Source organism: Phacochoerus africanus, chromosome 5, assembly GCF_016906955.1.
Source record: "Phacochoerus africanus isolate WHEZ1 chromosome 5, ROS_Pafr_v1, whole genome shotgun sequence".
Taxonomy (NCBI): domain Eukaryota; kingdom Metazoa; phylum Chordata; class Mammalia; order Artiodactyla; family Suidae; genus Phacochoerus; species Phacochoerus africanus.
Genome location: NC_062548.1, coordinates 89,581,048 through 89,597,026, shown reverse-complemented (window position 1 = coordinate 89,597,026; position 15,979 = coordinate 89,581,048). Strand labels below are relative to the sequence as shown.

General features: G+C 47.8%; 1 protein-coding gene across 6 annotated transcripts in view; it reads left to right on the top strand.

Annotated features, from left to right (window-relative positions):
• The first annotated feature begins 6,016 nt into the window (after positions 1–6,016).
• CCDC85A (coiled-coil domain containing 85A) overlaps positions 6,017–15,979 on the top strand; it is a 207,924-nt gene continuing 197,961 nt past the window's right edge. For 5 of the 6 annotated variants that reach the window (XM_047782041.1, XM_047782039.1, XM_047782037.1 and 2 more), the window contains exons 1-2: positions 6,586–6,994; positions 14,901–15,855. In XM_047782041.1, coding sequence (XP_047637997.1) covers positions 6,731–6,994; positions 14,901–15,855 — 1,219 coding nt within the window. In that variant the 5' untranslated portion in view covers positions 6,586–6,730. Of the gene's footprint in view, positions 6,995–14,900; positions 15,856–15,979 lie in introns of all 6 variants that reach the window. The other variant, XM_047782040.1, reaches the window with a different exon arrangement.

The following is a 15,979-nucleotide window of genomic DNA, read 5'->3' as shown; positions in this document are numbered from 1 at the left end:
GGCACCCTGGAGACTGGGCTTCAGATGCATCTGACAACCTTTGATGATGTGCCTACAATAAATACTGTACTTGCCAGGTGTGGTAGAGGGTTCATTAATGAATAGACCTATCGCTGCCTCAAGACGAACAAAAACCCCAGTAGGTATCCAACTAGCTATTAAAAAAGAAAGTCTGTGATTAACTACAATACAAGTAAAAAGGAAGTGCTCTGTTATAACTGGTACTCTATTAGTTTCCTATTGTGGCTATAAATTTAGCATCTTTAAAAAATAGGAATTTGTTATCTCACAGGAGGCCAGGAATCTGAAATGAGTCTTATGGGGCTGAAATCAAATCAAAGTTTCAGGAGGGCTGTATTTCCTTGATTCTTACAGTTTCTAGTGGCTTCCAGCATTCCTTTGCTTGTGGCCTCATCATTCCAATTCCAGCTACTGTGGTTACATAGCCCTCTCCTCTTCTGTCTGTGAATGCTCTATCTGCCTCTCTCCTACAAGAATACATGTGATTGCATGTGGGTCCTCCGGGATAAACTAGGGTGATAGCCCTATCTCAAGACCCTTCATGTAATCACATCTGCAGAGTCCTTTATTGCCATATAAGGTGACATTCACAGGGTCCAGGGAGTAGCACATGGATATCTTTTAGGGCATCATTTTCAACCTACCAAGGTGCCACCCTCAATCTTCCACCCTCCCTACCACCAAATGGTCTACAGCTGAACTGTCCAATTCAGAAGCCACTCATCACCTGTGGCTACTGAGCACTCTAAATGTGACCTGTCTGAATTGAGATGTGCTGTAAGCACAAAATGCATACTAGATTTTGAAAACTTACTACAAAAATGCAAAGCATATAATTAATAATTTTTTTATGTTGGAGTTCCCGTAATGGTGCTGCAGAGATGAATCCAACTAGGAACCATGAGGTTGCTGGTTCAATCACTGGCCTCGCTCAGTGGGTTAAGGATCTGGCATTGGCGTGAACTGTGGTGTAGGTTGAAGACGTGGCTTGGATCCTGTGTTGCTGTGGCTGTGGCGTAGGCTGGCAGCTGTAGGTCCGATTCGACCCCTAGCCTGCGAATCTCCATATGCGGCGGGTGCAGCCCTAAAAAACCCCATAAATAAATAAATAAATAAATAAATAAATAAATAAATAAATAAATAATTTTTTATGTTGATTATGTGTTGAAATAACATTTTAGGTATATTAGAGTAAATGAAAGCTATTATTAAAATTAGTTTCACCTGTTTCTTTTTACTATTGAAAGAAACTACTGGAAAATTTTAAATTGCATTTGTGGTTTGCATTATTTTTTATTGGAAAATGTTCTAAACCATCTACTATAGTAATTTTCAAACTGATGCACAGCAAAATCATGTGGGGAGTTTTAAAAACCTCAGTGTGCACACTGCACCCCAGACTCATTAAATCAGAAATGTCTAGGGAGAGGTCCAGGCTTTGACATGTTTTAAACACTCTGGGTTCTTCCTATATGCAACCAAAGTTAAGAATCTGTGGAATAGAGGCCAGGAATAAGGTCAATAGTGGAAATAGTATTCAAGGTCTAGGGATTATAGAAAATGAGTATGCCTATTTTCTTTGCAAACAACAGAAAATATGGTCTCCTGGAGTACCTTCTGCTTTCACTTTCTTCCCTGAGACACACACCTCACCCCACCTGCACAGTGCAGCTGCCAGTTTGGGGGTGTGTGTGGGGGGCACAAAACGACTGTTCCCATGAGCCACAAGACACTGGGGATCTCAACATTGAGGGTCAGGCTGGCCAGACCTCTCTTCCTTGGGTGCTTCTGGCTGTTAGATCAACACTTCTCTGGCAGTTTCTGCCATAGGATTTGGCAGAGCAAAATACAATAAAAACCAGAAAGCTCCTAAACATTCCATTTGTGGGGCTGGAGCAAGGCAAAACATTTCCGCAGTGGCTTACAGTGGAAATGTATTTTGGAGGCCTCCATCAGTAACATCTGGTGAGGTTCCTTGCCAGAGCTGGGATTCTCAGCTACTTCCCTGCTCCACACAATGCCCATGTTCTCTGGATCTAAACTCAGAATTACCTACCAAAGCTGAAATCCAATGTACTTTCATTGAGTTTTGAAGTGTTGCCTGGGAAACTGGTTCTTGGTGGAGCAAAAAATGATGTTTCGGTAGCTGCTTGTTACTTGACACAACACATGTACAGTGAGATAAGCCTCAGCCTTGTTCATGCAGTGCGATTACTTACTTACTCTGGCATTGTTGGTGAATAAACCTGTCACCTGAGTGCATTTTGCAGCCATTTGAGACTAATTCATTAAAGCACCGTATTATCCCACATTTAAACAATTTTGAAAAAATTTTGTAGTTTCCTAAACTGCAAAGCACTCCTTTGACTTCTAAATAAGCATGTACCACACAGTAATTAATGTTTTCAAAAGGAAGAGGCATTCCCAACCAGGGGGATAAAAAAACTGAACAAAAGCCCCTAGCTAGATTGCTCCTTCCTTTGCTCTCTCCCTCCCTCCTTTCCTTATTGAGTGTGGACTCGAGGTAGGAAGCATGCCTTGTCTTAAAGGAGTTTAAAGGCTAACAGAGGAGAAGAAGTCAAAGTAAATGAGAAAACATAGGGTCGATGATTGAAGACAAGACCTCTCTTTTCCTTTTGCTCCTTTCTTCCTCCCTCTCTTTACTGCCGTTTGTGCAAACACACACACACACACATTTCTATGTGTGTGTATCTGGTAATTTACAAAGATACATACAGAGGTAGGTAAAAAATAAATTTGGAAATTTGGAGAAGGAAATTTGAAAGTAAAAAAATGATAGAAGTCAGAATTAGTCAACAAATTACATTTCTTAAGTCTTGTTTAAAGAGCTGAACATGGGCCACGAGTTTGGATCTGCCTTCTCAACATCCAGTACAAAGAGGAATACACATCAACTGTATAATTCACAGTCAGTCTCTGTAAGATTGAAACTAATGAATTTGCCAAGAAACTGCAGTGTCACCTCAAGGGAGTGTGGGATATAATCAGCAATGTCCTCAATAGCATCTCTCATTGCACCAAAGAGTTCTGGAGGGCATCCTGAGAGTCTGTAGGGTTTAGAGAAAACAGAAAAGATGGAACGTTAAATTCTGGCCGGAGCTAAAATTTCTGCTAGGATTGAGCTGGCTTAGTCTGAATCTCTACCTATAATTATCTATAGTTCAATATTCTGTCTTAAGTGCTGAGCTAGGGGTATGCCCTGGAGGTTATGGAGATGGAGGAGGCTACTTCTGCCTTCACTGGAGAAGTATGAGCTGATGCCAGGGGCCTAGAAAAGATGGTACTCAGGGAAGGATCCAGTGTGAGTTGTCCAAGGGAAAAGGTGGCAGGGGAGTGTGTGATGGGAAGTGGGCCATGCGTGAGGGTGTGGATCTTTAGCAGCAGCCCTGGGTGGGACCCAGACTGAAGGAACAACCACCCCCTCAAGGTTAGCTCTTTCCCCTGTGGAGTATGGAAGGATAGGAGGGGGAATTCTCCCCACAGAAGGGATACATTCTCAAGTGTATCCACCTTCCTTTAGCAAAGCAAGTCCTGTGCCAAGCACAATATCATCGAGAGGGGAGATAACCCCCCTCCATGGGAGCTACTGCAAAGTTGCATGGCACAGACGGTCAAAATTATTTAGGGAATTTGTGAAGAATGATGAGCAATGAGTTAATCTACCCTGGGGTGAAGCAGCTGAACTTGACTTTTTTTGTCTACTTGGACAGTTGTGTGGAAAGCAAATTCTCAAGAGTTGATGCTGGATTCAGAGGGACCCATAAAAATGTTCAGGTGAGACCTAGTGAGAATTTGAGTTGGACAATGGTGACCTGTGATGGATCAGTTAGTTTAAAATACAGATGAGATAAAATCATCAAGACCTAATGATTTACAGTCCTTTATGGCTGGTTTTTAGATACCTCCATTTACTGTATACAGAGTCCATCAGAAAAATTTGCATGAAAGTATTAGTTGCCTATCAAATATTTCTTTTATTTCTTTTTCTTTTTTGGCCACACCTGAGGCATATGAAAGTTCCCAGGCCAGGGATCGAATTTGAGCCACAGCTGTGACCTATACCATAGTGGTGGCCAGGCCAGATCCTTAACCCACTGCACTGGACTGGGCATTGAACCCACGCTGCCACAGAGACAATGCCAAATCCTTAACCCACTGCATCACAAGGAACTCCTGTTTTCTTATTTAAACAACTTTGATTTTACTTGTGGTATTAATATGCTTAACTTAAAAAATGTATCTAGCTTCCCTTGAGGCTGGGAGGTGGTCAGATGGCAGCCCCTGGCTATTAGGATATAAATGAGATTCATTGGGTCATATTACTGGGAGAACTTTTTTCATTTGCTTCTTTCTTCCTGCCTAAAATGCAGATGGACCATTTGAACTCCATGAATAAGCAGATCCCCAGAGTTCAAACTCTTGCTGTTCAAGGGTCAACAGTACTAGAGGACATTAGCTGTGAGGGAGGGGGCTGGTCAATGCATTGAGGCCATCTGTGTTTGCAAATTGGCACTTATTAAAGTTGGGCTTCTACCTCCCAGAAAGAAGGAGAGATAGGGTACCATCTTCCTTGATGATCACATTTCAAAAGGATGGCTCCGGGTCCTTGAAAAAGAATTCCTGGGTGGTAAAACTGGTAAGAAGCGGGGAGATGATCTACAGCTCAACAGAGCAGAGAAAGATTTTACAATGGACAGTTTTCTAAAGTAAATATTCTAAGAAAAGGGAGGTCAGGACCTTTGGTCAGGAAGAAACCCATCTGATTTAAGGCCATCCAGGTGAGAGGGCAACATCACCTTTCAGGCTCTCTAGGAAGCCAGGTCTCAGATGTATCTCCCCAACTCATCGTCTCTTAACTGGGAGCAGCTTTTTCCAAGGGACACACACTGACCAGCTGGTGAACGGTTTCTGATTTAGATCCTCATCCTATGGGATGGAGAAGATTGCCTCTGCACCCTGGTGTTCTGAAGGCCCCTGGGAGTAAATCCCTGAAATTTTCTGACCCTGTCTCTATCTTGGAGAGGATTCACCTAAGTGACATGCACAGGACCAAACGCACCCACTTCTTCAAGCAAAACACCTGTCTTCAGCTCAGAGAAGATTCCATGCCACTTCCTCTGAGAGTAGAACTGGGGATGGGGGAAGGGAGTCTTGTAGCCCAAAGATAGTACCCAGGGACACAGTACCCTTCCAGAAATCACCATCATAAAAAGCCGAGGCAGTAATACTGGGCCGCCTGCAGCACAGAGGAAAGTGGAAATCTCCTTGGCTGGCATTTCAACTTGCCTAAGGGGCCATGCTTTGCTCAGAGGGGAGGTGATCGCCTGACCTTAAAATCCAGGCCTCAGGAAGCAGGAGATGAAGGTTTTTATTTTTCCCTTCGGCTTTGATGTTTTTCAAATAAAAATATAAAAGATCCAGAACCTCCGCTTAAGCCTCTTCACACAGTAGTGGGTTTTTAGAAAAGACAAAGGCCTAGGGTGACGGGCGCGGGGCGGGGGGGGGGATTGGATGGTCCCTAGAGAGTATTGCCCAGAAGCCTCTTTTTCCCCTTTTCAGAGTGTTAGGATTTTCTTAAACGTTCCTTCCCCAACGCCTTCCCTCTTGTTTCTAACACTTCCTCTCTTCTTCCATTCTCCAAAGCACAAAGACTACCTTCGCGTCCTCCTAGCCATTTTTCCAGAACCCTACTTTCTGCAAATATACCAGGCATCATTTTGCTCACAGCTGTTTCCCAGGCCGGGTGACGAACCTCACGTGCAGGGGGCGGAAGGAGCTACTTGTACCACACGGTGGCGCGCTCGAGCCTCTCAAAGCTGGAGTGTCTCAGCTTCTTCTACTTCTCCCCCTCTCGCTCCTTCCGCGCCCCTGCTCCGAAGGAGCCGCGCCCCCGGCCTTCTCCGGCGGGACAGCGGGGAGCGCGCCTCGGGAGCCCAGTAGGCTGGCGAGCTGCAGCAGCGTCCGACCGGTGCAGAGGGTGTGGGAGGTGAGGCCGGCTGCGGGCGGCGCCGGCTCCAGGCTCCTCCTCCTGGCGGTCCAGCCTTTACCCCCACCCTCCACCCTCCTCGGCTCGGAGCTGCAAATCCTAGGCTTCCCCAGCAACCTGGGAGCGGCATCGGGCACAGTGAAGGCAGTAGGGGGAGCGCAGCCGGGCGGCCGCGCTGATTCCTTGGGCATTAGTGGTGGCATTAGATTAGCCCCTGAGGCATCGCGGAGCCCGGCACGCCCCAGCGGGGGCTAGAGAAGGGAAGCCGGGGCTGTAGCTGGGCGGGGGGGAGGAAAGTGAGCTTGTCTGAGTGCGTGTGTGCGAGAGTGTGGGGGGCGACAGGTTCAATTTAGGGCGGCAGAGAGGGCAGGGGAACCGGGGTGCGGCCCCCGAGGGTCTCCCGCCGCGGCGACCGCTTCCCCGCGCCCCTCACCATGGACTTGCGCAGAGTTGGGATGCGCCTCCACCGCAGCGCGCGGATGGCTGCCCGGCCCTGGGGGTGCGCGGGCGCGCGCGCGGGAATGGCGAGGTAGGATGGCGGTCCAGCGCGACCCCTGCCGCCCCAACCCAGAGGCCCCCGGGCAGTGCAGCTGACTCGCTGGAGCGCTTAGGGGTGTGGGCGGAGGCCGCCCCGCAGCTCCAGCGTCTTCAGGAGTCGCTTCGCCTCTTCCACCCACTCGCACCTGCCACCGTGCGGATACCATGTCGAAGGCGGCAGGAGGTGCATCGGCGGCGGCGGCGGAAAGTTGTCCCCCAACCTCTGCCGGCCAGTCTGCGGCCGCCGCCGTGGAGGACCTATCCAAAGTGTCGGACGAGGAGCTGCTGCAGTGGAGCAAGGAGGAGCTGATCCGCTGCCTGCGGCGCGCAGAGGCCGAGAAGGTGAGCGCGATGCTGGACCACAGCAACCTCATCCGCGAGGTGAATCGCCGCCTGCAGCTGCACCTCGGCGAGATCCGCGGGCTCAAGGTGAGAGCCAGGCTCGGCTGGGCGGGGAGCCGGGCGCCCCTGGGAGGTGGGGCCAAACTTTCCCTCCTTCCATCAACAGGTGATTCTTCCCATTCTCCTTGTCAGCATCCCATGCTCTCCTTTCCCCAGGCCATTGGAAACTTTTCCAAACTTTGGAGACGTTTGGTTTCCTTTTCTCCCCCATATGGGGCGCACCAGCGTCGAGCTTGGTGGCCCTCGGTGGCCGGAGGAGTGGGAGCCAAGACTGGGAGGGGAGCGAAGGGCAAGCAGAACATTTAATTTCCCAGGAAGCCTGGAAAATCAGTGCTTTGGGGAGCCGGGTTACAGCTAAGCAGGGGAGAAAAAGCAAGCGAAGGATCGAGTCCAGGGCTACTTCGCCCTTGGGGATGGGGATATGGCTGCACTGGCGCCAAGACTTCTCCATGGGGCAGAGGGTAAGGAGAGGGCGCCAGTGCTGGCAGGGCGCCCAGGGAGAAGCCGCGGCGCCACCCTCGGAGCTGGGTAGTATCACGTGGTGCAGAGGATCTTACCTCTGCCATAACATTCTGTTTTCTACCTGCTTCCATGCTTCTCCTCGAGTTCTGCTGGCGTCATCTGGGGTTGCCTGACTGTCTCATTTACCCCCAGTTTGATTATAGTTTCATCTAGCTTGCTAGGAAGGGCAGGGTTTTGAAGGGGTCAGCCAGTGATGCTTTTCTTTTGAGCCAGCCTCCGTCTTTGCTATTAGGAGAAAGAAAAGAACGAAAGAAAAAAACCAATAAAACCCTAAGCCCCCAGCAACTTTATTTTCTCCTTGGAGCATTCTGAGTGTGCCAGCAGTGTGCTAGCAGGGCTGGCTGCAGCAGATGGGTGGCGGGGAACCGCCCTGCCTGAGTGTACCACAAACTTCCTCTCCTCACTGCTTGCGCTGCCGCCTCCTGGTATTCCTTCCTCTCATTGTTCTTCTTTTGTTTATAGGAAGCCAGACACAAACGAAATCACTGCAGGGACCTCAGGGAGCAAATTCCCGCAGGCACATCCCGTTCTTGTCCCCTTTCCACTCCCACTCCACCTCTCAAGCTGTTGGACACTTTCTTAATTGCCTCAGCGTTCCTGCTCTGGGATTCTGGGGCAAAGAGGAGTGGGAGGAGCAGAACGCCAGATGCTTACCTGGGTGGCAGTCCAGGTGGAGATGATCCTCCCAGGAGGCTCTGTTATATAGTCCTTGGAGTGGGTACAGTTAGGAAGATCTCACAGTCAAAAAATCCCAAGGCTTACTCTCTCCTTTGGTTTAATTTGTTACTAATGGGGTATTTATTAAGTACCAGACTCTTGGGGAATTAAGAATCAGGCCAGTGTAGTGAGGAGATCATCTCAGAGATGGTTTGCATCTAGAATCCTCATTTGCCAAAAGGGTGAGCTTGGGTAATTAATTTTGCAGAGCCTCATTTTACTCATCAATAAAATGCAAATGATAACCATTTCCTAGGGTGTTGTGACAATAAATTATGACAGTGTAGGGGAAGGTTTAATTCCGGACTTGACTACAAAAAAATGGTAGTTATTGCCATCAGAAGACAATGCATAAGTTGGAGTTCCCGTTGTGGTGCAGTGGTTAACGAATCCGAGTAGGAACCATGAGGTTGAGGGTTCAATCCCTGGCCTCGCTCCGTGGGTTAAACGATTCGGCATTGCCCTGAGCTGTGGTGTAGGTCGCAGACGTGGCTTGGATTCCGCGTTGCTGTGGCTCTGGTGTAGGCTGGTGGCTACAGCTCCGATTAGACCCCTAGCCTGGGAACCTCCATATGCCGCAGGAGCGGCCCTAGAAAAGGCAGAAAGACAAAAAAAAAAAAAAAAAAAGAAAAAGAAAAGAAAAGCAATGCATAAGTATATGTATAGTCTTGCATCTCCCAGATCTGGCTTTCTTAGGTAAAGTTGGACACAAGTATAGTTGGTAACTGTCCAATTTAATCTTCTTCCATGGTTTGAACTACAATATGACTTGGAAGAGTTTGTGATTAAATAATTAATTTCCTAGAGCTTTTGATAGTATGGAGCATTGACATAAAAGCTTAGAAGTGCTCGGATGTCCCTTTCAGTTGTGTGGATTGATGGTGACAGTGGTGGTGGGGGAACCTGGTCTTCTTTCCAGTAATTTCATTTAGAGAAATACCTATTAGGCCGGTTAAGAGCAGTTACACTTAAAGTAGGAGAGTTTCCCTGTGGTCTATAGTCATGACCTTGCATTAAAAGACTTTCTAGTTCTCTTCCTTATCAAGTTCAGAAACGATGGAAGTGGATTACTTTCTGATGCAGCTTCTACTCCCCATTGCCATCATCCTGGGGCGGCCACACGGTGGGGTGGCACCTTCGAGGCCTCTAACCCACCCTGTCAAAGGGCCAGGCTTTCTTCTCATCATCTGGCTCAGAGCTTCCCTGGACACCAGAGTGATCCATAAATGTGGTTCACTGAATAAATGATAATATGTTTGTTATTTATTTTGGTTTAACTAGAAGAAAGGGAATTTCTTTTGGCCTCATAATTTGGAACTCTTGGTTGGAGACTCTAAATTTATGGTAATTAAGGCCATAGCATATTTCTTTGTCTGGCCCCCTGCTGTGAGCTGCCTTTGAAATTACATCTAAATATTTTCAAGGCTACTAAGTGGTACCGTGGCTGTAGACAGCGGTGGATGGGAACATCAATTCTCTTCTGTTGAGGGGCCTGTGACTCTGTCCAAGCACTGAGGGACTTGTTTGTATTTCAGCATTTAGGGAGTTCCCACTGTGGCTCACAGGTTAAGAACCCAGCTAGTATCCATGAGGATTTGGGTTTGATCTCTGGCCTCTCTCAGTGGATTGCCATGAGCTGTAGCATAGGTCACAGATGCAGCTTGGATCTGGTGCTGCTGTGACTGTGGTGTAGACTGTCAGCTGCAGCTCCAATACAACCCCTAACCCTAGCCCAGGGATGTCCATATGCCACAGGTGCAGCCCTAAAAAGAACTCCCCCCCCCAAAAAAAAAAAAAGAAAAGAGAAAGAAGCACCTAGGATGTAGTGCAGGGTGAGGCGGTGGGACAATGAGAAGATAAAAGTGCGGGAGTTTGACAATTTGAATAGCTTGGGCAGATAACTAACCTTTTTGAGCCTCTGATTTTCCGATCTGCTAAATGGGGATATTATTTCTGCATGAAGTTTGATAAAGATTAAATGATACATAGATGAAGTTCATAGTGAGGTTAAATAGCTTTCTTAAGGTCACCCAGATAAAAATGTTCCAAATAATCTGACTTTCATTTTTTTTGGCTAGTTGACCTTCTGTGGTTAGAATGTGTCGTGCTAAAAGGGGTGGAGAAAGGAGATTCCACTTTAAGTGCTGGTGTGGAAAGGGATGGATTCCTGAAAATCACATTCATGCCCTTTTGAGCATATCCCAACACTGTGACTGCTCTGGTCTGGAGTTTTAGTGGGGGATTAGGGGCAGTTGGTTCTCTATAGATTTGTCATTTGCAGCACATTAATTTTCCTCCTTGCTCCCCAACACACCAATTCGCCACCCTGCAATGATGGAAAAATAACTAATTAAAACAATCCTTTAACCACAGTGATGGTACTTGAGAGTCTCCTGTATAAAATTTAGGATGACATGAATTTCAGGTGATTATGCATTTAATCTTTTAAAATCCCACTTTAGACAGATGATAGCATCTGGTGACCTGTGGCAATATTAAAAGGGCACTTATTGTTTTGAAGAGGAAAGCCAAAGACTTAAAGTGACAGATTTTAAGAAGCTAGATTGCAAGATTATTATCAAGCTGGTTGCTTAGCTGTTCATTAGAAGGCAAAGGAGATAGCTCAAAATTGGAGAGTAAATAATATTTGCAAGAATAATAATGGGGAAAAGGAACTGTAATAAAACTAAACGGGCCAATGCCTGCCCTCTTTTCCCCCAACTTCTCAATTCTGAGAAGTACAGCTGACACTTGTACCACACAGGTTGGAACTTCTACAGGAATATTTTCAATAGTAAATAGTACAGTGCTACATGATCTGCCATTGGTTGAATCTTGGATCTGGTGTATGGAGAACTGACTAGAAGTTATACAGCTTTTCAGTTTCACCAAGGGTCAGCATCCCTAACCCAGCTTGTTCAAGGGTCAACTGTATACATTTCACTCATTTAGGGCATTAACTCCTTGAAGCCTATGGTGGCACAAGCCCTATTTACTTCCCAGTACTGGAGAAGACAGGAATAGTAGGATAGACAAAGGAAAATATTTTCAGATGGAAATTCAGTTAGGTGAAGAAGACCATGATTTGAACTTTCTATGCAATGCCAGGATTAAGCTAAATGTGGAATACTTTTTGAAGCTGAGAAAGATTAATTTTACTGAGCTTTATTTTCTCAGAATATCCACAGCTTCTGATTTCCCATAAAGCACCAGTGTCAAGGGATAATTTATTCTCTTGTTACTATAGACTCCAACATAGCGGGGGCTTGCTGAAAACAGTAATAAGAGATCTTTTCTTAGTAGCTAGAGCTGTTTTGACCACAGGCCTAGGGCTTTAAAGGGCTGGTCAGTCCATAAGCACATATTACGTATTCACTGTATGCCGTGCACCAAGTCAGGTGTGTCAGATGTGCAAAGAAAGACTTTGGAATGGACTCTGCCCTCCAGAAGCCAAGATGACTACATTAGAAAAGAAAAAGAATTATGCCCAACGAGTGCTGTAGGGAGTGTGTCTTACAGGCATTGAACAGTGAGTGGGAAAGTTACTTCATTCATTCATTCAAGTCTGGCACTGCTGCACCCCAAGTGCTGTCCTAGGACTGGTGAAGTCTTATCAGAGGAATGTCTCCTCTTAGGTCAGTTCATATATCGGAGAAAACAATTATTTTTATTTTTTTGTTGGAAACTTAGCCTAATCAGGGTTCACAATAAGCTGGCTCAGAGGGAGCTAAAGGTGAAAAGGCAGGAGAAAGCCTTTCAGGCCTGGCCCAAGGGTTTATTCATTTTTCCTGGCAAAGGGCAGGTGATAGGGTTGATGGACAGGAGAGGCATCACCTGCAGGGAGAGTTTTTGAAGGTTGATCTGGCCAGAGAGAGCTTGGATGGGAGTGAGCGAGGGAAGTTAGGGGCTGGGGCAGACCAAGGCAGGGAGGCTGGGGGTGGTGGGGTGGTGGGGGAGGGCTTTTGGAAACAGCCAGGCCCAGGGTCAGAGAGTGGCAGTGAGAAGCAGAAGGACTAGATGGACAATGGACACAAGGATACAATTGTTGGTAATGCCAGGAGTTCCAATTGTGTTGAAAACTAAGCCGCACAGATTCTCTTCCTCCTCAGGCCTTGAAAGTCACCCCCATCAGCTGCATGACTACGAGGAGGTGCCAGGCATGGTTGGCAGATGTTTTCTAGTTAATGTCAGGGGGAAGTGTTAGAATCCACCTGAGTTCGAGGGAATCAAGTCCCCTCTCTGAGCACTTCTGTGATGACAGTCACAAAACCAGAGGTTTTCAGGCTCTGTGAACCAGAGGAAATTTTAGGTAGCTGCCCCTTTGCTGTCCCCCTTTTCACCCACATCAAACTGTGGAGCTTCAGTCACCAGTTAACCCCCTTTACTAGATGTGTGAATGGAGAGTAAGTGGGGATTTCACACTTAATTCTGAATTTCTTGGTTTCAGGTATTTCCATTGGGGGTACTGTGTTCTGGAGACACAGAGGTGAACAGAATAGATAAGTCTTTATTTCATCACTCTGGTCAAATGATGATGGAGACTTGTCTACTAGTCACACTGTACCATGTGTGATTAGAAATTGTAATAAATGCAACAGAGGGGAAGCTGCAGGGGTTCTGGTGGAGCACAGAAAGGGACCTGTCGTAGATTAGTGGTCATGGACAGCTTCTATTGACAAGCGCCATAAAGTGAGACCCAAAGGTTGTGTAGAAGGCTGGGGGAAGCATTCCAAGTAAAAGGGGTGAAGAGCTTGTCCCATAGGCCCTGAGACAAGGCCAGGATGGGCGAGGCTCAATGCCTGATAGGGAGGGATGTTTTTCCTTGTCACCAGCTGCTGTGGGTGCCAGCCACCATCATCTCCCTCTGCCTGGACTCACCTTGGAGCCCCCTAGCTTGTCTTCCAGTTTCCATCTTATGCTGTCTCCCCCTCTTTCATCTACCCCCATTTCCCCCTCAGTAGCCTGTTTTCTGCGCTGAATGATGATTATTCTTTACAGAATGAACCGCATCATATCAGTCCTCTATCCTCAGCTTGCCAACAATCCAAAGCCTTTCCTGTGGCTGATGAGGCCAGCATTACCCAGCCCTGATACCTACCCACTTGGACCTCACCTTCCAGACCTTCCCAGATCTGCTCCCCCACCCCGCTGCTTATTCTCTGGACTTTAGGCCCATGGTCCTTGATGCAGCTCAAGCCACATTTGTCTTGGGGCTTTGATACCTGCCTTCCTCTCTGCCTGAAATCATCTTTCAGCAAATGTTTGCTCCTTGATTTCACCCTCTTTGCTCAAATGTGTTCCTTCTTCTCAGAGGTGTCTTCCATTAAAAGATAGTAACTTTTAGGAGTTCCTTGGTAGCCTAGCAGTTAAGGATTCAGTGTTGTCACTGCTGTGGCTCCGGTTTAAAATCTTGGCTTGGGAATGTCCACATGCCCAGGCATGGCAAAAAAAAAAAAAAAAAAAAAGAAGAAAAATAGACATTATGTTCTATACTTGTATTTTTGGCAAGTATTTCCCTCCAGAATGAAAGCCATAGAATGTCAAGGTCTTTGCTGTGTCAACTGGTCTATCCCTAGTCCCTGGACTGGTAGCCAACATGTAATAGGTGTTTACTAAATATTTGTGAAGAAATCACCATTCATTTTGGAGAAGTCGTCTCATTAAGGGGATTGGGGGCCTTGTGAGACATAAATAATTTACACTTCATCTTAAGGACAGTGAAACCCTTTAGAGAGAGTTTTAAGCATGATAGTGACAAGGTAAATTTCAGAGGTAATATTCAGGAGATGTGTTTGGCTTGGAAGTGGGAGGTGAGGGAGAAGGAGGTGCCAGGCATAACCGCAGGTTCTTATGAAGAGCAACAGGATGGGTGGAGGTGGCATTGGCTGAGAGGTACGATCTGAGGAGGGGAGTTTGAATATCACATAAGAGCTCAGTGTTGAGGAGTTTGGGTGAGATGCCTAGGAGATGTGCAGGGGGGATGGCAAGTAGGGGTTGGATGTGCAGGGTTGAAACTCCACCAGAGGGCAGTTGTGCTGGTCCCTAGTCGGGTATTGGGGCTACTCACCCCATGTCATGGACTGAACACTGAGGCATTGCTTGTTGTTTTCACTGATGAAAGGCTTGTTGCCTTAGAGTTTTTAAGCCTTTCATGGGTCACAAGCTGCCTTCCTTGAAGGCAGGGCAGGGAGCCTTGCTTATTTGTTTTTTTAAAGTTTTATTGAAGTGTAGTTGCTTTACAATGTTATGATAATTTCTTTTGTACAACAAAGTGATTCAGTTATACACATACACATATCCATTCTTTTTCAGATTCTTTTTAGGGAGCCTTGTTTCTCACTGATTTCCTGTTAATGAACTGGCTGCTCCCTAAACTGATGAGATGACCTGCAACAAGTGAAGCTTTTCGAGGTCCAGTTTTTCCCTTCTTTCAAAGAACCGTAGTAATCATTATCCCCTGAGTGGTGAGAAGTAGATGAGATAATGCAAGCAAAGCATTGGGCAGGGAGCATAATCAATACCCATTATTTTTTATTTTTATGGATAGCTACCCATCTTTAGTTTCCTCTCACCTTCTGGCTTCCTGACATCACAGAGAATTGACAGGTTCTGGGCTCCCTGGCTCCCAAGTAGTCTGAGCCTGTTGCTACCTCCTGTGGGAACCTCACTTAAATAGCTGGGTGTCTCTTTTCAGGATATTAACCAGAAACTCCAGGAGGACAACCAGGAACTGAGGGACCTCTGCTGTTTCCTGGATGATGACCGGCAGAAGGGCAAGAGGGTGTCTCGGGAGTGGCAGAGACTGGGCCGCTACACGGCTGGGGTGATGCACAAGGAAGTGGCCTTATATTTGCAGAAGCTGAAGGAGCTGGAGGTGAAGCAGGAGGAAGTGGTGAAGGAGAACATGGAGCTCAAGGAGCTGTGTGTGCTGCTGGATGAGGAGAAGGGTGCGGGCTGCGCGGGCAGCCGCTGCTCCATCGATAGCCAGGCCAGCCTGTGCCAGCTCACTGCCACTTCGGCGCCCTATGTGCGGGATGTGGGCGATGGCAGCAGCACCTCCAGCACGGGCAGCACCGACAGCCCCGATCACAAACACCATGCCAGCGGAGGCAGCCCTGAGCACCTGCAGAAACCCCGGGGCGAGGGCAGCCCGGAGCACTCTAAGCACAGGAGCACCAGCCCCGAGCATCTGCAGAAACCCCGGGCCCCAGGGACCCCAGATCACCCCAAAGCACTCAAAGGACCCAGCCCCGAGCACCACAAACCCTTGTGCAAGGGCAGCCCGGAACAGCAAAGGCATCCCCACGCGGGGAGCAGCCCTGAAACCCTGCCGAAGCACGTGCTAAGTGGGAGCCCCGAGCACTTCCAGAAGCACAGGCCCGGAGGCAGCCCCGAGCATGCCAGGCATAGCGGAGGGAGCCCTGAGCATCTTCAGAAACACGCCCTCGGTGGAAGCCTGGAGCATCTACCCAGAGCCAGGGGCACCAGCCCGGAGCACCTCAAACAGCATTATGGGGGAAGCCCGGATCACAAACACGTGGGCGGAGGTGGCGGCGGCAGCGGCGGAGGCAGCAGGGAGGGCACCCTTCGAAGGCAGGCGCAAGAGGATGTGTCACCCCATCACCGGAATGTCTACAGTGGCATGAACGGTGGGTCAGTACGTGCTAGGGCACTGTTTTGCCTGGGCAGCTCCATGGAGAGTTGCGAATGATGAAGGGGGCTTTCCAGCCACATTAGAAAGTGCAGGTGCTGGTGTGGAGGTGGGTTGGGGAG